This window comes from Schistocerca serialis, chromosome 1 (assembly GCF_023864345.2).
Source record: "Schistocerca serialis cubense isolate TAMUIC-IGC-003099 chromosome 1, iqSchSeri2.2, whole genome shotgun sequence".
Classification (NCBI taxonomy): domain Eukaryota; kingdom Metazoa; phylum Arthropoda; class Insecta; order Orthoptera; family Acrididae; genus Schistocerca; species Schistocerca serialis.
This window is the reverse complement of record NC_064638.1, coordinates 918,028,400-918,050,499: the sequence shown is the minus strand read 5'-3', so window position 1 is coordinate 918,050,499 and position 22,100 is coordinate 918,028,400. Positions and strand designations below refer to the sequence as shown.

The window sequence follows — 22,100 nt, the reverse complement described above, 5'->3', positions numbered from 1 at the left end:
TTTCATGGTGAACTTAATACTTGGGTGGCATGAGTTCAAATGTTCAAGAAACACATCAGGCCTCTCACTACCATATGGCCCGATCACAAATGTGTCGTCCTCACACGTGAAGAAGCATGTGGGTTTATAGTTAACTGTCTCTAATGCTTCCTCTTCAAATCTCTCCATAAATGTATTGGCAAACATTGAAGACAGAGGGCTGCCCATGGCTACAGCTTCTGTTTGCTTGTAATATTGACTCCCGCACAGAAAATAAGTGGAAGTCAGTATATGCCTAAACAGGTCCAACAGCGTGTCATCTAATTTCTCAGCAATCAGTCCCAGTGAGTCTTTCAGTGGCACCTTAGTGAACAGGGATACCACATCAAAACTGATCGTAGTAATAGATTCTATGATATGTTGTTGATTAGGGGACTATTGGGGAATGTGAAAAGTGACTTGGGACTAAGACAAGCGGGAATTTTCATATACCTTTCAAATGTGAAATGTCATACATTGGTCAAACAACCAGAACAGTTGACATCAGATGTAAAGAACACTGGAGGCACATCCAACTAAGACAGCAACTAAATCACCATTGCTGAACACTGTCTGGAATGCAAACATTCCATGACTTATGATGAAATGAGGCTTCCAGCACAGGCCCTCAGAGATGCTGACGGAGTTGTAAGAGAATCAAGAGATAAAGGCAATGGGAAACATCATTAACTATGACACTGGGTATCAACTCAGTGCAGTCTGGGATCTTGCACTGAAATTGCTCAAAACAATACGGGGACAGCAGAAGCACTCCACAGAACAAAGAACTGAAGGAGTGGACACGGTAGTAACCCTAGACAGAGCACCAGGCACAACAGACTGAAGATGGAGCACCTAAGATTAGATCAATTGGGTGCAGACTGCACAAGGAACACCTAGAACTGCATCTAACCAAAAACAGAATGACAGCACATCGACAAGCAGACCGGGCCAAAAACAGAATGCCTAGAAACACATCCAGTGGGTGCAGTCCACAGATGGAACACCCAGAACTGCACTGAACCAAAAACAGTATGCCAGCGCACCGGCAGGCACACCAGACCGAAAGTGGAATGCCTAAGAGTGCATCCTGTGGACACAAGCTGCAGAGGGAATGCCCGGAACTGACTATGGAGGGGGAAGGCTGCATGTATAAATACTGGTCCCATTCCACTCAAGAGGTAGCCTCAAGTAGCACCTGAGGAAGATGAACATTCATTCTATCATACAAAATTTTGATCATTTATTCATGATGGCAGTGCCCAAAAATCATCAGGCAGACATTAGTTGATGACATGGCAATTAAAACCAATAGAAACAATACATTGGGCAGGCAGGCTGAACATTTGAAAGTCATTTTAATTAAATATGCAAAATCAAATTGCAGTTGGAGCACATTTGTCAGCACATAAGCATAGAATCACAAACACTGAACAGTAATATGGAGATCTTGCATAAAACCAACATGGCAATATCGCAACGTGCTGGAGGAATTAGAAATTTATATGGCCAAAACAGAAGAATCTGACAAGATTATGAACACCAAAAATGAATTGCATCACGACAATTACTTCAACATTTACGATGGTTATCTCTGAGGCCCGATAGCTTCATTATTCCACAATCATCAGGGTAATTTGTTCATTATGTAAGTTTGGTTTGTACAGACAGCTGTATGCAGCAGCACACATAAACGCACTTGTGCGGCTGTCAGCAGTCCCTACTGCATGTGGCATACTTTTGCAGCTACTTTCTCCGTTTCCAAAACAGTGTCATTGTTTTGAAGCTTCACTGTTAATATCTAACATTAATTCCTAAAAGCTAACATTTTTTCATTAGTCTATCTTCAAAGCATGCTAAATTGTCAAAATAAACAACTGTTGTAAGTGAAGTTTCAACATAGGGAGTTGTGTAATGCAGATTGACTGACTTCATTAATTTAGCGCATTCTGTTTCATGTAACACAAGAAAAAATTTTGTACAACAGTCTTCTCACGCTGCTACTTTACATGTGTATATTTTTACTTACAACATGTCAAAATTCATATTTATATTTGTTAACCCAATAGACTCTTAGATGCATCAAAAGGAGACTTTGCTTGAGGAACTATAAAATTACAAAAGTGACAGAAAAATTTAATTTTTTTGTTTGTTTTCTTATTTTATTCTTAATGTTTGAAAAACTTTTTCATAGTCACAAGTCATGTGACTGATAACTTCCCTTACAGCATCATTTGTACATTTTCTGTAGTTTATCACTGCATCTTCATGTTTTTGGACAAACTGTGCCTTGCAGCAATATGCATGGCTGCTATAATTTTTTGTATTATAATTCCCTTTTCTGCTTTTCTCAGTATGCACCTAAAGGAGATTTGCTAAACTTATGAAAACCATTATCAACACCAACAATGCAGTGTTTATTTGATTATAATAACAATGATCACATCATGTCCTCAATCACGAAAAACTGTGTGTGTGTGTGTGTGTGTGTGTGTGTGTGTGTGTGTGTGTGTGGGTGGGTGGGTGGGTGGGTGTTTGTAAGTTCAGAGAGAGAACATTGTACAAAAGTTTAGCAACAATATCTGTCTTGTGTGTATAGTGTCAAACATTCTATGTCTCAGCTGCAAGGCATGTGATTACCTTTACTTCTTCCATTGTTTGTATTCTATGCAGAAATACGTAGATATGTTCTTCCACAATATTCTTCCAGAAGCAATTTCAGTTTTAAAAAAACTTTTACAAAATGCAAGAATGCTTAATACCTTGCCATACACCTACCGAAGCCATACCAGCCCTACAAAAGCCCCAGTTATTAAACTGATTAAATGGATATGGTACCTGTGTGAATTTACTTCAGAAATTCATTATTATTTTGTGACAACTACTAACAAGGAAGCTAAATAGAAAGTTTTATATTTGATAATGGATTTTATATTTGATAACAGATAAAAACTCAATCCAAAGGTGTGATATATATTTGAGTATTAAATCCTGTGACATATTTTTAATGAATGTATTATAACTGTGATCTCACCTTATTATACGAGCAAGAATCTTGGAAGCACAATGCTGTGCTGTCTCCATCTGCACAATGTAATCTATCAGTGTTTCAAGAGTAGGTGCTAATGCCTGTCCTTCAGACAGTGAGTCCATATGTGAAACTCTTGAAAGCAACACAAGGATATAGCCCAAATCATTACCACTGCATGGGAGAGGTACCTCTGGAGGTCCCATGTCAGTATCACTATCAGCTTCACTGTCTTCAATCTGAAACATTTTGGAAAATGTCTAATTTTTATTTATTCGTAACATGTCAAAAAAAAAAAAAAAAAAAAAAAAACAACAATAAAATGTCAAGGCATAAATCATCAGAGCTGTTTGTAAAAAAATCAAGAGCTCACTATAATTATTTTCAGAAAAACTAAAAATAGTGGCCAAGAATATAAGAATTATTTATCAGCAAGAGTTCTGCACATTTAGATTAAAGGAATTATACTCCTATGTTTTGTAATGTCATCAAGATCTTCTAATTACTTAAACTATGTCATCAGGAATTACCAACATGTGTGACTTATCCTTATATCACATTTAATAGGCCAGCTCTTCTTCTTTTTATATATACAGTTGAACACCAAATTGACAACAAATAAAATACAGAGAGCAAACACAGGAATCATCTGAATAATAATGATCAACAAAAAACACTGACTAAATGGACAGAAGAGCTTGATGCCAGATGGAGAGGTGTAGCAGAAAATTGAGTCAGTAAAAGATACAATGAAAAAACGGACTGCATTTTTCTGCCATAAATCAAGATCACCAGCGACTAGAATAATTAACAACAATTCAGAATAATTAACAACAATTCAACTACTTCGGGGAAAATAAAATTAAAAATAATTAGCCCAATTCTACATAGAGTATGCAAAATTACTTGCCCTTCTTCTAGCAGCAGTGTAACACATATTTCTGATGGAGCAAAGCATTCCTACTGACTGCAAAAAATCACAGCCATTCCTGCCTTCAAGGAGGGTCATCAAACAAAACTATAGGCTGATCTGACATCAGCCAGTTGCAAAATTTTGGAACATGCTCACATTTTATGACATTTCTGGAGATCGAAAATCTCCTTGTAGGAATCAATATGGGTTCCGAGAGCAACCGCATGAAACCCAGCTAACTCTGTTCATCCATGATACCCAGAAAACAGTAGATACAGGTGCCTGGATAGATGTCGTGTGCTTGATTTCTGGAAGGCAATCATACAGTTTTGTACTGCCACCTAACGAACAAATTACAAGCTTACGGGGTATGATATTGTGTGAATGAACTGAAGAGTTGCTCAGAAACAGACCGCAGCAAGTGAGTCTCGGAGAAAAGTCTTCAGATGTAAAAGTAACTTCTGGCATACGCCAAGTGAGTGTTACAGGACCAGTACTTTACACAATGTATATAAATGGCCTAGTGTATATGGCAGCAGGAAAAAATGGTAAAAAATTTTATTGTATTCTACTTCCAACATTTTAACTACTCCACAGTACTTGTGGCTGGCTCCCACACTATTATGCTGAGCTAGGGACAACACCATGGTATTGCTGAGTGAGAGACGCCAACTTTTTGCCACAAACCAACCAATGAGAGCACCGCATGCCATCACATGAGGTATCATTTTACATGTGGGAAAAACATCCTGGATGCCCACCTACTACCATCCTATCATGTACAAAATTAATATTTTCCTGCCAATCCTATGGGCTGGCAACCATATCGATGCCTAGTGGTTTTCTGCCATGGGCCACTTTGCTGTTTGCTCTAGATGTTCCTTCGTGTTAGGCCGTGAAGGTTCAATTAAGCATCCGAGCACTTTATATGGCCACAGGCCGCTACATCGCACCGCCGCCGCCGCCTTCACCACCCACGATGCAGATGCCGACACTGCCACCACCTCCATGCGCAACCACATCCGCCGCTAAGTGATATAAGTGTCGCTGCAATGCATTCTGTTAGTTAATGACTCCAGTAAACTTCTGCCAAGGGATCTTTCCACTGCTTAGAATTGAGCGAGATCTTTTTTTTTTTTTTGGACATCTGTTCAGTCTCAGTTCCAGTTTTGTAACCAAGCCTCTATTAAGTCCTCACTAACCAGTGGAGACAACCAAATTGGCTACCGATGATGCAACTGCGGCCCTGAATCAGACTGATCACATTACATTACTGCAATAGCAGATAAAACACCCTGTCACTTGAAAAAATAGAGCTACAGGGATGGCTTAATGCGATAACTCGCAAATGTGAAGCCAGAGCTGCTGGAAATGCACCAACTGTGGGCAATTCAAGAGCCCCTAAACTTGAAACAGAAAAATTAGTACCAGATATTGTCAGTACGATTCCAGTTCTAGGTTTTGTACCTTCTTTTGCTTGAAAGCCAGGCAAAAATGTAACAACATTTTTGCAAAATGTCAGGGACATGGGACATGCACATGGCCAGACCATTTTTGTTAAATGACACAAAGCTGAAGCTTTAAGGCAATGCGCGAACTTATGTTGAATCATTAGATGCATTGCAGAAAGCACCCACTTTTGAATTCTTGGCAAAGGGACTAGCAGAGCACTACTCTGACATGCGTAGGTGTTAGATATTATTGTGATCGGTTATGAAGATAGAAGTTTTGAACCAGGAACAGCATCACGAGAAAAGACATAAGTACACTCCTGGAAATGGAAAGAAGAACACATTGACACCGGTGTGTCAGACCCACCATACTTGCTCCGGACACTGCGAGAGGGCTGTACAAGCAATGATCACACGCACGGCACAGCGGACACACCAGGAACCGAGGTGTTGGCCGTCGAATGGGGCTAGCTGCGCAGCATTTGTGCACCGCCGCCGTCAGTGTCAGCCAGTTTGCCATGGCATACGGAGCTCCATCGCAGTCTTTAACACTGGTAGCATGCAGCGACAGCGTGGACGTGAACCGTATGTGCAGTTGACGGACTTTGAGCGAGGGCGTATAGTGGGCATGCGGGAGGCCGGGTGGACGTACCGCCGAATTGCTCAACACGTGGGGCGTGAGGTCTCCACAGTACATCGATGTTGTCGCCAGTGGTCGGCGGAAGGTGCACGTGCCCGTCGACCTGGGACCGGACCGCAGCGACGCACGGATGCACGCCACGACCGTAGGATCCTACGCAGTGCCGTAGGGGACCGCACCGCCACTTCCCAGCAAATTAGGGACACTGTTGCTCCTGGGGTATTGGCGAGGACCATTCGCAACCGTCTCCATGAATCTGGGCTACGGTCCCGCACACCGTTAGGCCGTCTTCCGCTCACGCCCCAACATCGTGCAGCCCGCCTCCAGTGGTGTCGCGACAGGCGTGAATGGAGGGACGAATGGAGACGTGTCGTCTTCAGCGATGAGAGTCGCTTCTGCCTTGGTGCCAATGATGGTCGTATGCGTGTTTGGCGCCGTGCAGGTGAGCGCCACAATCAGGACTGCATACGACCGAGGCACACAGGGCCAACACCCGGCATCATGGTGTGGGGAGCGATCTCCTACACTGGCCGTACACCACTGGTGATCGTCGAGGGGACACTGAATAGTGCACGGTACATCCAAACCGTCATCGAACCCATCGTTCTACCATTCCTAGACCAGCAAGGGAACTTGCTGTTCCAACAGGACAATGCACGTCCGCATGTATCCCGTGCCACCCAACGTGCTCTAGAAGGTGTAAGTCAACTACCCTGGCCAGCAAGATCTCCGGATCTGTCCCCCATTGAGCATGTTTGGGACTGGATGAAGCGTCGTCTCACGCGGTCTGCACGTCCAGCACGAACGCTGGTCCAACTGAGGCGCCAGGTGGAAATGGCATGGCAAGCCGTTCCACAGGACTACATCCAGCATCTCTACGATCGTCTCCATGGGAGAATAGCAGCCTGCATTGCTGCGAAAGGTGGATATACACTGTACTAGTGCCGACATTGTGCATGCTCTGTTGCCTGTGTCTATGTGCCTGTGGTTCTGTCAGTGTGATCATGTGATGTATCTGACCCCAGGAATGTGTCAATAAAGTTTCCCCTTCCTGGGACAATGAATTCACGGTGTTATTATTTCAATTTCCAGGAGTGTAGTTACCTGAGAGGAAAGTTTGTGCATTAGCACCTTTGATAAAGAATCAGTTGAAAGAAAAGTTGACACATTTGCCTGAGTCAGAGCAAAATCTTTAGTATCCAATTTTCAAGGAATATGCATGGTTATACGAGGAAAGGCAATACTTGTCAGCAACTGTTCTCATACGACCCAAAATTCCCACAGGAGACACTAGACCAACAGCGCAGAAGCCATACAGTTTACCCCATCAATTACAATATATTGTTGAAGATATTATTCAGTAGCAATTGGCTGCAGTGATAATTCAACCCTCTGCAAGTCCTTGGGATAGTCATGCCAAAAAAATCAATCAATAGGGAGAAAACCTACCGTCTATGTGTCAATATGAGAGCAGTAAACAAGGATACCACACCCGACACACTGCCACGTATCGACAAGACTTTAGACAAGTTAGGAAATTGCAAGTACTTTACCACATGCGTTCTGGATATGATCAGATTCCAACCGCACTACAAAATAGGCCTAAAACTGCTTCTGTGGTCCCATCGGATTGTATGAATTCTTACGGATGCCTTTTGGTCTAAGAAATGCGCCTGCCACTTTTCAAAGAATTGCAGACTTGTTACTGAAAGGTTTAAAGCCTACTACGTGTCTTGTGTATCCTGACAACATTATAATTTTTGCAAAAACAATGGGAGGATATGCTGAAAGATTAAGAAATGCACTATCTAGGTTGCAAAGTGCACACTTGAGATTAAAACTCGAAAAATGATCCTTTGCACTGTCACAAGTTCAGTACCTGGGCACATCCTTAGTTCTGATGGAGTTAAGTCAGATCCTAAGCTAACTGAAGCAGTAGACAATTTTCCGGACCCAAGAAAGGTAAAGAATTACAATCTTTCCTAGGTTTAGCCAATTATTATAGGTGTTTTGTGCATGATTATGCTACAATAGCAAAGCCTTTAACAAAATTACTAAAGAAAGATGCAGTATTTGAATGGACAGATGAGTGTAAAGCATCAATGAGGAAAATTACAAGAATTTTGACTAGTCGACCTTTACTAATACATCCAGATTTTGAAAACTCTTTTATTCATCCAACTGACATATCAGATTACACTGTCAGAGCTGTTTTAAGTTAGCAGTATAATGGTTACACCTCCAGTGAAATGAATTCAGGAGATTAATTACAGTACTATCGAGAAGGAGTTGCTAGCTCTCATGTTAGGATCAAATTACTTTAAGAGTTACTTGCATGGACATCAGTTTACTGTGGTTACAGACCATGCTGCTTTGGTATGGACATTCAGTTTAAAAGACCCTTGTAGTTGCTTCACTAGATGGGCATAAAAATTGTCAGGATATGATTACACAGTTCGGCGTAAGTCTGGCTGCCTGCACAGCAATGCCAACAGCTTACGCAGAAAGGTGAAGAGTTGCACAAACAGATTATGTTTCCATAGAAGAACTGATGGTGGTTGTTGGGATGTTTAAAGGGGACTAAACAGCGAAGGTCATCAGTCCCCCATTCCAAAAATAGGCGAGACATAAATTTGCGGAGCAGGTAAAACCCCAAGAGGAAGGAGACTCCCCCCCCCCAGGCACTGAAAGAACACAAATGCGGCAACGAACACTACAGACAAGAAGAGTACAGATAAACACCAGACAGAAAGAAACAGAAGAAAATAAGATGGTCGGAGACTGGCTGACTGACCAGGAGAACAAAGAAAAGGGAAAGAGTCAACCATCCGACTACACACTAAAATCTGCAACCAAATATGAGAGACTCGAGGACAAGAGACACAGAAAGGGAAAGGTGCAGGACCTCCCTAAATGGAACCATAAAAAGGACTACCACGGATAAAATTTAAAACATCGTCAGCCATGGATGCATCGTCGCATAAAACCAAAGGCAAAGTGCCCGGGAGATTGAAAGACTGCCGGAGGGTGCACAGTCGGGGACACTCCAAAAAAATGTGGGTGACCGTCAGCCGGGACCCACACCGACACAGGGGGGCATCCTCCTGACGCAAAAGATGGCCGTGCATCAGGTAGGTATGGCCGATGCGGAGCCGACACAGGATGACAGAGTCCCTGCGAGAAGCCCGCAGGGAGGACCGCCACACATCGGTCGTCTCCTTAACAGCCCGCAGTTTATTCGGGGATGTCAGGCCACGCCACTCATCAGCCCACATCCCAAGCACCTTACAGCGCAACACCAACTGCTGATCACGAGCCGGGAGGCCGATCCCCAAAGCTGGGGCGTCGATCGCCCCTTTGGCCAGCCTGTCGACACGTTCGTTCTCCGGGATGCCAACATGACCTGGCGTCCAAACAAAGACCACCGAACGACCAGAGCGGGTCATGGTGGAAACAGACTCCCGAATAGAAGATACCAGAGGAGAAGAGGTATAGCAGCGGTCGATGGCCTGGAGGCTGCTCAGGGAGTCACTGAAGATGACGATGGACGTACCTGAGCAGGAACGCATATGCTCAAGAGCGCGCAATATGGCCACCAGCTCTGCAGTAAAAATACTGCAGCCAGCCGGCAAGGAGTGCTGTTCAACATGGTCAGCATGAGCAAAAGCGTAGGCAGTGCGATCATCAACCAGGGAACCATCAGTGCAGACAGTCTCACAGCCCGAAAATGAGGCGAGGAGCGCAAGAGAACGGCGACGGAGGGCCACATGCGGAACTGAGTCCTTGGGTCCCCGTGCCAAGTCCAGACGGACAGACGGCCGGGGCAAACACCAGGGAGGCATTGGTGCACGGACCCGGAAGGGAGGCAGAAGAGGGAATGACCCCACTTCTGACAGCAGGGACTGGACGCGGACAGCTATGGAAAGCCCAGACCAAGGTCGCCGTTTGGGCAGATGGAGGACCATGGCAGGGAAAGCGATGATTGGGATGGCCCGGCGAGCAATGCACGTGGACAGCATAGTCAGCGAGCAGTCGATGGTGGCGAATCCGCAGCGGGGGAACCCCGGCCTCCACCAGAAGACTATCCACGGAGCTCGTACGGAAAGCGCCAGTTGCAAGCCGAACCCCACAGTGGTGTACGGGGTCCAACAATGTCAACACTGAGGGTGATGCAGATCCATAGGCCAGGCTCCCATAATCAAGCCTGGACTGCACAAGGGCTCTGTACAATCGCAACAGCATGCAGCGATCTGCACCCCAAGACGTGTGGCTCAGGGAGTGGAGGGCGTTGAGATGCCACCAGCACTTTTGCTTCAGCTGAGTAATATGAGGAACCCATGTGAGCCGGGCATCAAAGACGAGTCCTAAGAAGCGGCTAGTGAACACCACTTCAAGGAGGTGGCCGTCGATGTAATGTTCAGGATGAGGGTGGACCGTCCGACGCCTGCAGAAGTGCATATCTCGAGTCTTGGCTGCAGAGAACTGAAAACCATGAGTCAGAGCCCATGATGCTGCCTTGCAAACGGCGACTTGCAGCCTGCGTTCGGCGACGCCCGTAGTCGTTGAGGTGCAGAAGACGTCAGCATACAAAGAAGGAGACACCGACGACCCCACGGCTGCAGCCAGACCATTAATGGCCACTAGAAATAAGGAGACGCTCAACACCGAGCCCTGCGGGACCCCATTTTCCTGTATATAAGATGAACTAGAGGCGGCACCGACTTGCACCCGGAAAGAGCGGCGCAATAAAAAGGTTTGAAGAAAAGCCGGGAGCTGACCACGAAGACCCCACTCATGCAACATAGCAAGGATGTGATGCCTCCATGTGGTGTCATACGCCTTCCGCAGATCAAAAAATACAGTAACGAGATGCTGACGTCGGGCAAAGGCCGTACGGATAGCAGATTCCAGCCGCACCAAATTGGGAAGAACTGAAAGAATCACAATAGATAGATGTAGAATGCCACCGGTATGCATCACTATCTGATTTTGTTACAGAATATGGTATACTATATTGTTACCTTGATGGGTAACAGAGTAGCAATACCTAATGAATTGCAACAATGAACAATAGCAATGGAACAGGCAAAGGGGGGAAGTGTCAGTGGTACATATGGTACCCTCCACTGTACACTGTAATGAGCCATTTGCAGAGTACAGATCTAAATGTAAATGTAGGTTCTATAGGATCTATACAAGGTCCACACGTCATTTCTGATGAGCTAAAAAATGTTTATAAAACACGGGAATACGACACTTTAGGATTTGGGCATACTTTCATCAATGAGATATAAGCGAAATGATTATGCAGGGACAGGATAGATTTTGTTGGATTTTCTGTGCAAGAAAACAGTCCACATGGACTGGTTGTATAGAGTACTTTGAGGAAATTATAAACAATCTTAAGCATGATGCAACAGGATTTCCACCATGTGAACTAACGTGTAACCAGGAACCACATAAAATAATTACTAAGTTGACTGACTATCCTCTTTTATACAGTATCTCATTAGTCAAGAACAAATTGCAATCAGGTGCAAATACAAAAAAGAGAGCATTAGATAGGACATGATGACATGCTGTAAAAGCTCCCCCTATTATTTTCAAAATAGGAGTATGAAAAGAATGGGATAACTTGCACCTATGAACATTACATAAAAGAAAAAACTATTATTCTGAAAGTCTTGCTTAAAAGGAATCTACAAAATGCCTAATCAAGTAGTAAGTAATGAGGTCTCTATTATTCATAAGAACTTTTGTGAATATTGTCTGAATATGCAATATAAGATGCCACTGAACATGTTTATTACATATTATTTACAAGAACTGAGGAAGTGGTGGTGTGTAATACAGCCAGTATGTGTTGAAATACAATCAGTATAATGATGAAATATGGCACAATACTAAATATTAAGAACATAAAATGTTGTAAAATGAGCTGAAATGCAGATGTATAATGAGGAGAAAGAGATTTATGGTAAAAGAGGGAAGTATTGTGTATAATTCACTCACTTCTTGGCTATGTGTCTGGAAAATGCACACCACTGCAGTAGTGCAAAAGGTTGAGTAGGTTCATAAATGACTGGCACAGAGATAGATGTGGTCAGAATGATGTGAATTGTGATTTATTAGTCGCATAACATACACTTACAAATCATGTGTTTATGGTATAGGAGACACGTCAAAAATTACAAACTAGTGTTTCAGCATATGCAGACCATACATGGAGAACTTATTATGCCTGCTTTTTGAAAGCAGTAATGCAAGCAAGCTAGGAGATAGTACTTGTGAATAACTAATCTGTGTACTGAACAACAGCAGAGGAAATAAAAGAAATACATAAAGCCACTCCTAAGTGTAATGTCAAGAACACACCTTATTTAAATAATATGTAAATAATGAAATGCAAACTAACCAGTGTGTTGATAAAAATTACCTGTATTGATGCAACGAGAGAGGAGAAAAAACCAGTGGTAAGAAAATATCTCATAATAAATACATCTTAAGAGTGGAACACCACTAATACTTCTGAATCATGTACTTCTGTGTGAAAATAATGTAGTCATTGACTTATTATAAGGGGCAAAGTTCCTGACAGCTAGCTATTTAGTTTTGTAAAGCAATGAATACAAGCAAAATGAATTAATAATGAAAAGAATGACTAATATCTGATCTCATACAGGATTTTTGACTAAACTGAGAAAATTTTGAAAGCTGAATAATTCTTTCAAGAAAAATTCATTCTGTTAGCTTCTTTCATGTTAGTTATGTTCTTCATGTTCAGTTAAGTGTAAATAGCGTAATAATAGGGAGGATGTTCGTTTATTTCTCTCACTACAAATAACATGTGTAAATACTTAGATAGTATTATTTCTTGGTACAAACTTGGGAGTCCATATGTACAAGTGGCCTGAGCACTGTTCACTAAAGAAATGTCTGAAGCCATGTCAATCCATTAGCCCTCCCAGACCAGCTGATGTTGAGGAGCACACCAACCCCAGCAACTCCTCCCTTTTGCTCGTATAACTACAAGTGTGTCTGTAAGGACACTCCCCTCAGTGGCTACAACAATGCTACACAAAGCAAGTACACACTGTTACGATAAGTGAGTGGACTGACTGACTGACTGAGTGCAAACAAGAATGCCTAAAATATGAGAAATAAGTACAAAACTGTGTCATCTCCTGTGAAAAATTATTTAAAAAATTTCTTCTGTTAAAGTATATTGCGTAAATATCTTCTGGTAAACCTGCCGTGATGTAAGGTCGTTGTCCATGAAACTCTTCAGCTCCTAACGTTTCGTCCAGAGCTGCGCTGGACATCTTCAGAGGGGTGTTTCTCCTCCGGTGAGTCTTGCTGACTGACCGTGTCAATCCATTAGCCCTCCCAGACCAGCTGATGTTGAGGAGCACACCAACCCCAGCAACTCCTCCCTTTTGCTCGTGTAACTACAAGTGTGTCTGTCGGCAAGACTCACCGGAGGAGAAACACCCCCCTCAAGATGTCCAACGCAGCTCTGGATGAAACATTAGGAGCTGAAGAGTTTCATGTACCACGACATTACATCCCGGAAGGTTTACCAGAAGATATGTCATCCGGTCGTGAAAGCTTTCATACTATGATATTGCGTAAATGTTTTGTGCGTATCAAGTTTCTAAAATTTTGAAATTTCATAATTCTTCTGAATTTTTTTTTTTTTTATTTGAAATTTTAATTTCAATACTACATGTTTGAAAGATTACAACAATAAGGCAAATCTTTAGTTAAATGTTCCCTAAAAGTTTTTGATTAGAAGAAAAGAAGACCATTTCAAAATCATAATTTCAATGAATTTAAATTCCTTTGGTATATTTGCTTTCAAAAGCAAATATTTAATTTGTTCCAAATTTTTGTCACAAAAGCAAATAGGGTGAGATGTGAAGAAGCAAGAGCACTTGGTAGCTTGCAGCAGGTGAGAGTGGGACTTTCCCCCGACCCCCTTCCTCCCCCTCCCCCCCCCCCCCCCCTCCCACACCCTTCTCCCTCCTCTCATTCTAGACTTTTAAGACAAGATCGCAAACTGTCATCCCAGGCATGCCTCCATAATATTGTGCAAAAGCATACAAAAAATTTTTGTACTTTGATACCATGAAATTTGCTACAAAATTGGTTTAGAAAAATGTATACATAGTTTATCTTGGAGTTTGAACAACATTTGGTCAACAGTTTACACAGAAACAGATGTCTTGCAAAATTTTTTAATCCACTGAAATTTGAAGATACATGTTTGAACTTTTACTAGCATAAATGTTTTGAAATAAGTACACATTGTGTGGATGTCTCTGTGGAGTTACCTTAAACATTTTACAAGTGATTGGTGTTTTACAGAATTCTTACATCCACTGAAATTTGAGGCAAAAATGCTGAAATTTTAATAGTAGATGTATTTCAGCAGAAAAACATGGTATGGAAATTATTGTAACATTACGTTCAATATTTTAAAAGTTTTTCAAAGAAATGTAGATTTCAGCCATCACCGGCTGTTCCCAACCTTTCTTAGACCATTACCCATGAGTACAACTAGACATTAGCTAGTAAAACAACCCCCCCCCCCGCCCAATCCACACACACACACACACACACACACACACACACACACACCATCACCAACTTTAGTACCTAACTAAACAGACTTTTCTTGGAAAGCTAATGAAAAATGAATTATATTTAGTGTGTCTGTGTTTTTGTGTGTGTGTGTGTGTGTGTGTGTGTGTGTGTGTGTGTGTGTGTGTGTGTGTTTGTTTTAGAATGAATGACGAAGGAATTAGTGGTGTACTGCAAGTGCTACTCACAACTCCTCCTCAGATAAGAAAGTTAACTATCTAACTATCCACAGTGAGGGTAGATACTTGTTACAAAACATACTTTCCCTGTGTTACTCCTCCCATTGCGGCACTTGCTTCACCTGCACTCTGCAACCCCATTTAAAATCAACCAAGTTAAAATGTGTGCACTATACTTACTGTTCATAAATCACTAGTTTGCTGCTCTCCTTAATTCTGAAATGGCAGAAACTGCCACTAATAGTAATACTAACAATAATAATAATACTAATAATACTGTGTACAGTACAATAGTAGTCCTTGTAGTTACTGCTGTGTCATGTTGTCAATTAATTCATTTATCTGTTTCGAAACAAGTGATGAACTAATTTCTGGACTATTGCAAGTGCTATCTACAACTTGAAGAAGAAGTTTTCTTGAGACATTTAGTATTTATTATGCATATGTCTCACTTTTGTCATCAGCAATATATGGGACAAAGCACAAGATATGTGTGAAGGAAATAGTGTGCATATAATATTAGGAACGGAAAGTTGGTTAAAACCGGAAGTGAACAGTAACGAAATCCTAGACACAGAATGGAATATATACCGCAAGGATAGGATAAACGCCAATGGTGGAGGAGTATTTATAGCAGTAAAGAATTCAATAATATCCAGTGAAGTTATTAGCGAATGCGAATGTGAAATAATCTGGGTTAAGTTAAGTATCAAAGGTGGGTCAGATATGATAGTCGGATGCTTCTATAGACCACCTGCATCAGCAACCGTAGTAGTTGAGCGCCTCAGAGAGAACCTGCAGAACGTCATGAAGAAGTTTCGTGATCATACTATTGTAATAGGGGGAGACTTCAATCTACCAGGTATAGAATGGGATAGTCACACAATCAGAACTGGAGCCAGGGACAGAGACTCTTGTGACATTATCCTGACTGCCTTGTCCGAGAATTACTTCGAGCAGATAGTTAGAGAACCAACTCGTGAAGCTAACGTTTTAGACCTCATAGCAACAAATAGACCGGAACTTTTCGACTCCGTGAATGTAGAAGAGGGTATCAGTGATCATAAGTCAGTGGTTGCATCAATGACTACAAGTGTAATAAGAAATGCCAAGAAAGGAAGGAAAATATATTTGCTTAACAAGAGTGATAGGGCACAAATCGCAGAATATCTGAGTGACCACCATCAAACGTTCATTTCTGAGGAAGAGGATGTGGAACAAAAATGGAAAAAATTCAGAAACATCGTCCAGTACGCCTTAGATAAGTTCGTACCGACTAAGGTCCAAAGCGAGGGGAAAGATCCACCATGGTATAACAATCATGTACGAAAGGTACTACGGAAACAAAGAAAGCTTCATCATAGGTTTAAGAGTAGTCGAATCATAGCTGATAAGGAAAAGCTGAACAAAGCGAAAAAGAGCGTAAAGAGAGCAATGAGAGAAGCATTCAACGAATTCGAACATAAAACATTGGCAAACAATCTAAACAAGAACCCTAAAAAGTTTTGGTCATATGTAAAATCGGTAAGCGGATCTAAATCCCCTATTCAGTCACTCGTTGACCACGATGGCACCGAAACAGAGGACGACCGAAGAAAGGCAGAAATACTGAATTCAGTGTTCCGAAACTGTTTCACTGCGGAAAATCGTAACACGGTCCCTGACTTCAGCCGTCGCACGGACGCCAAAATGGAAAATATTGAAATAAACGATATCGGAATTGAAAAACAACTGCTATCACTTAGTAGCGGAAAAGCATCCGGACCAGACGAGATACCCTTAAGATTCTACAGTGATTATGCTAAAGAACTTGCCCCCTTTCTATCAGCAATTTATCGTAGATCGCTGGAAGAACGTAAAGTACCTAGCGACTGGAAGAAAGCGCAGGTCGTTCCCATTTTCAAGAAGGGTCATAAATCAGATGCGAATAATTATAGGCCTATTTCGCTTACGTCAATCTGTTGTAGAATAATGGAACATGTTTTGTGTTCTCGTATTATGACGTTCTTAGATAATACAAATCTCCTTCATCATAACCAACATGGATTCCGCAAACAGAGATCATGTGAAACTCAGCTCGCCCTATTTGCCCAAGAAATTCACAGTGCCGTAGACACTGGCGAGCAGATTGATGCCGTATTCCTGGACTTCAGGAAGGCATTTGATACTGTTCCGCACTTACGTTTAGTGAAAAAAATACGAGCTTACGGAATATCGGACCAGGTTTGTGATTGGATTCAGGATTTCCTAGAAGAAAGAACACAACATGTCATTCTTAACTGTTCAAAATCTGCAGATGTAGAGGTAATTTCAGGAGTACCGCAGGGAAGCATGATAGGACCTTTATTGTTTACAATATACATAAATGACTTAGTTGACAACATCGGTAGCTCCGTGAGGCTATTTGCAGATGACACGGTTGTCTACAAGAAAGTAGCAACATCAGAAGACTCGTACATACTCCAGGAGGACCTGCAGAGGATTAATGCATGGTGCGACAGCTGGCAGCTTTCCCTTGTTGTTGTTGTGGTCTTCAGTCTTGAGACTGGTTTGATGCAGCTCTCCATGCTACTCTATCCTGTGCAAGCTTTTTCATCTCCCAGTACCTACTGCAACCTACATCCTTCTGAATCTGCTTAGTGTATTCATCTCTTGGTCTCCCTCTACGATTTTTACCCTCCACGCTGCCCTCCAATACTAAATTGGTGATCCCTTGATGCCTCAGAACATGTCCTACCAACCGATCCCTTCTTCTGGTCAAGTTGTGCCACAAACTTCTCTTCTCCCCAATCCTATTCAATACTTCCTCATTATTTATGTGATCTACCCATCTAATCTTCAGCATTCTTCTGTAGCACCACATTTCGAAAGCTTCTATTCTCTTCTTGTCCAAACTGTTTATCGTCCACGTTTCACTTCCATACATGGCTACACTCCATACGAATACTTTCAGAAATGACTTCCTGACACTTAAATCTATACTGGATGTTAACAAATTTCTCTTCTTCAGAAACGCTTTCCTTGCCATTGCCAGCCTACATTTTATATCCTCTCTACTTCGACCATCATCAGTTATTTTGCTCCCCAAATAGCAAAACTCCTTTACTACTTTAAGTGCCTCATTTCCTAATCTAATTCCCTCAGCATCACCCGACTTAATTAGACTACATTCCATTATCCTTGTTTTGCTTTTGTTGATGTTCATCTTATATCCTCCTTTCAAGACACTGTCCATTCCATTCAACTGCTCTTCCAAGTCCTTTGCTGTCTTTGACAGAATTACAATGTCATCGGCGAACCTCAAAGTTTTTATTTCTTCTCCATGAATTTTAATACCTACTCCGAATTTTTCTTTTGTTTCCTTTACTGCTTGCTCAATATACAGATTGAACAACATCGGGGAGAGGCTACAACCCTGTCTTACTCCCTTCCCAACCACTGCTTCCCTTTCATGTCCCTCGACTCTTATAATTGCCATCTGGTTTCTGTACAAATTGTAAATAGCCTTTCGCTCCCTGTATTTTACCCCTGCCACCTTTAGAATTTGAAAGAGAGTATTCCAGTCAACATTGTCAAAAGCTTTCTCTAAGTCTACAAATGCTAGAAACGTAGGTTTGCCTTTCCTTAATCTTTCTTCTAAGATAAGTCGTAAGGTCAGTATTGCCTCACGTGTTCCAGTGTTTCTACGGAATCCAAACTGATCTTCCCCGAGGTTGGCTTCTACTAGTTTTTCCATTCGTCTGTAAAGAATTCGTGTTAGTATTTTGCAGCTGTGACTTATTAAACTGATAGTTCGGTAATTTTCACATCTGTCAACACCTGCTTTCTTTGGGATTGGAATTATTATATTCTTCTTGAAGTCTGAGGGTATTTCGCCTGTTTCATACATCTTGCTCACCAGATGGTAGAGTTTTGTCAGGACTGGCTCTCCCACGGCCGTCAGTAGTTCCAATGGAATATTGTCTGCTCCGGGGGCCTTGTTTCGACTCAGGTCTTTCAGTGCTCTGTCAAACTCTTCACGCAGTATCATATCTCCCATTTCATCTTCATCTACATTCTCTTCCATTTCCATAATATTGTCCTCAAGTACATCGCCCTTGTATAGACCCTCTATATACTCCTTCCACCTTTCTGCTTTCCCTTCTTTGCTTAGAACTGGGTTTCCATCTGAGCTCTTGATATTCATACAAGTCGTTCTCTTTTCTCCAAAGGTCTCTTTAATTTTCCTGTAGGCGGTATCTATCTTGCCCCTAGTGAGATAGGCCTCTACATCCTTACATTTGTCCTCTAGCCATCCCTGCTTAGCCATTTTGCACTTCCTGTCGATCTCATTTTTGAGACGTTTGTATTCCTTTTTGCCTGTTTCACTTACTGCATTTTTATATTTTCTCCTTTCATCAATTAAATTCAATATTTCTTCTGTTACCCAAGGATTTCTACTAGCCCTCGTCTTTTTACCTACTTGGTCCTCTGCTGCCTTCACTACTTCATCCCTCAAAGCTACCCATTCTTCTTCTACTGTATTTATTTCCCCCATTCCTGTCAATTGCTCCCTTATGCTCTCCCTGAATCTCTGTACAACCTCTGGTTCTTTTAGTTTATCCAGGTCCCATCTCCTTAAATTCCCACCTTTTTGCAGTTTCTTCAGTTTTAATCTACAGGTCATAACCAATAGATTGTGGTCAGAGTCCACATCTGCCCCTGGAAATGTCTTACAATTTAAAACCTGGTTCCTAAATCTCTGTCTTACCATTATATAATCTATCTGATACCTTTTAGTATCTCCAGGGTTCTTCCATGTATACAACCTTCTTTCATGATTTTTAAACCAAGTGTTAGTTATGATTATGTTGTGCTCTGTGCAAAATTCGACCAGGCGGCTTCCTCTTTCATTTCTGTCCCCCAATCCATATTCACCTACTATGTTTCCTTCTCTCCCTTTTCCTACACTCGAATTCCAGTCACCCATGACTATTAAATTTTCGTCTCCCTTCACAATCTGAATAATTTCTTTTATTTCATCATATATTTCTTCAATTTCTTCGTCATCTGCAGAGCTAGTTGGCATATAAACTTGTACTACTGTAGTAGGCGTGGGCTTCGTATCTATCTTGGCCACAATAATGCGTTCACTATGCTGTTTGTAGTAGCTTACCCGCATTCCTATTTTCCTATTCATTATTAAACCTACTCCTGCATTACCCCTATTTGATTTTGTGTTTATAACCCTGTAGTCACCTGTAGTCTTTCCCTTTCCCTAAACGTAGATAAATGTAATATAATGCGCATACATAGGGGCAGAAATCCATTCCAGTACGATTATGCCATAGGTGGTAAATCATTGGAAGCGGTAACGACCGTAAAATACTTAGGAGTTACTATCCGGAGCGATCTGAAGTGGAATGATCACATAAAACAAATAGTGGGAAAAGCAGGCGCCAGGTTGAGATTCATAGGAAGAATTCTAAGAAAATGTGACTCATCGATGAAAGAAGTAGCTTACAAAACGCTTGTTCGTCCAGTTCTTGAGTATTGCTCATCAGTATGGGACCCTTACCAGGTTGGATTAATAGAAGAGATAGACATGATCCAGCGAAAAGCAGCGCGATTCATCATGGGGACATTTAGTCAGCGCGAGAGCGTTACGGAGATGCTGAACAAGCTCCAGTGGCGGACACTTCAAGAAAGGCGTTACGCAATACGGAGAGGTTTATTATCGAAATTACGAGAGAGCACATTCCGGGAAGAGATGGGCAACATATTACTACCGCCCACATATATCTCGCGTAATGATCACAACGAAAAGATCCGAGAAATTAGAGCAAATACGGAGACTTACAAGCAGTCGTTCTTCCCACGCACAATTCGTGAATGGAACAGGGAAGAGGGGATCAGATAGTGGTACAATAAGTACCCTCCGCCACACACCGTAAGGTGGCTCGCGGAGTATAGATGTAGATGTAGATGTAGATGGGCTATGTGAGGAACCTGTAACCTCCATTGCATTTATGCTCCTAATTGAGGAAAAGTAATTATTGATAACTCCCTCAGGGGAGCCTGAAACCCCTAGAGAGCACGTTCCGAGGTGGTGGATTGGGGAACACCTCCCAGACATGGTTGGTAAGAGGGAAATCAAATACCTCCTGGGGAACAACAGGCAGCTGCAGTGAGCAACTGCAAACAGCATCTGACCCAGAGTGGGTGGATGGTATCATATGTGGAAAGCAACGGGAAGCTCTCACATTACTGTTCTCAAGGCGCACTTGACATAGCCCTCTATGTGCAAAATAATGATTCCCCTCAATCAGATCCCCGGGAAGGGAGTACATCAAGGCTAACTGAAAGTGTAAACATAAAGAAAAAGAAAAGGAAAGAGGAAAAGCTAAGGACTGGTACATGGAATATTCGCACCCTTGTACAATGTGGCAAATTGGAAAATGCGAAAAAAGAGATGGAGCACAACAATATAGATATTCTGGGAATGTGTGAGGTGAGATGGGGAGGAAATGCTGTGCTACAGAGTGATGGCTACAAACTATTTTATTTAGGCTAGGAAAAAACGGAATGAATGGAGTAGCTATAATGGTAAAGAAGAAGATAAAAACCATAATACCGAAGGTGGAATACATAAATAGCAGATTGATGATGCTGAGGTTGAAAGGTCACAAGAAAGATGTAGTTCTGATACAGGTCTATACACCAACCAGCCAACACAGTGATGATGAGATTGAATAGAGCTACAACAGAACTGTATCACTGGTGGAGAGAGAGGAGAAAACAGGCATGCATCATGTAATGGGAGATTGGAATGCAGTGGTTGGCAAAGGGAAAGATGAAGATGTGGTTGGTAAGTTTGGATTGGGTAAGAGAAACGAAGGAGGTGCGAGAATGGTCAGATTTTGTAAGGAAAGCTCACTGGTAGTTGAAAACATGCTTTTTAAACATCACAAAAAAAGTAGGTACACATGGGCATCGAATATACACAATAGCAGATACCAGATCAATTACATACTAATACAGAGTAGATTCCTAACATGCATGATAAATGCCAAGGCTTATCCAGGAGCAGATATTAACTCTGATCACAACTTGGTTGTAGCAGATGTGCAGGTTAGATAGAAAAGAATGTTGGTAGGTAAAGTGAGAGAGAAATTTAGCTTGGATGTTCTAAAGGAAGAAGGAATGACCAAAAAGCTTGGAGAGTTTCGAGAGAAGTGGAAAGTTAGAG

At 42.0% G+C, this 22,100-nt stretch overlaps 1 protein-coding gene across 2 annotated transcripts in view; it reads right to left on the bottom strand.

Moving 5' to 3' along the window:
- Positions 1-22,100, bottom strand: part of LOC126412290 (armadillo repeat-containing protein 5-like) — a 227,696-nt gene that overhangs the window by 125,193 nt on the left and 80,403 nt on the right. For both annotated transcript variants that reach the window (XM_050081806.1, XM_050081816.1), the window contains one exon: positions 3,053-3,285. In XM_050081806.1, the coding sequence (XP_049937763.1) occupies positions 3,053-3,285 (233 nt within the window). The remainder of the gene's footprint in view (positions 1-3,052; positions 3,286-22,100) is intronic.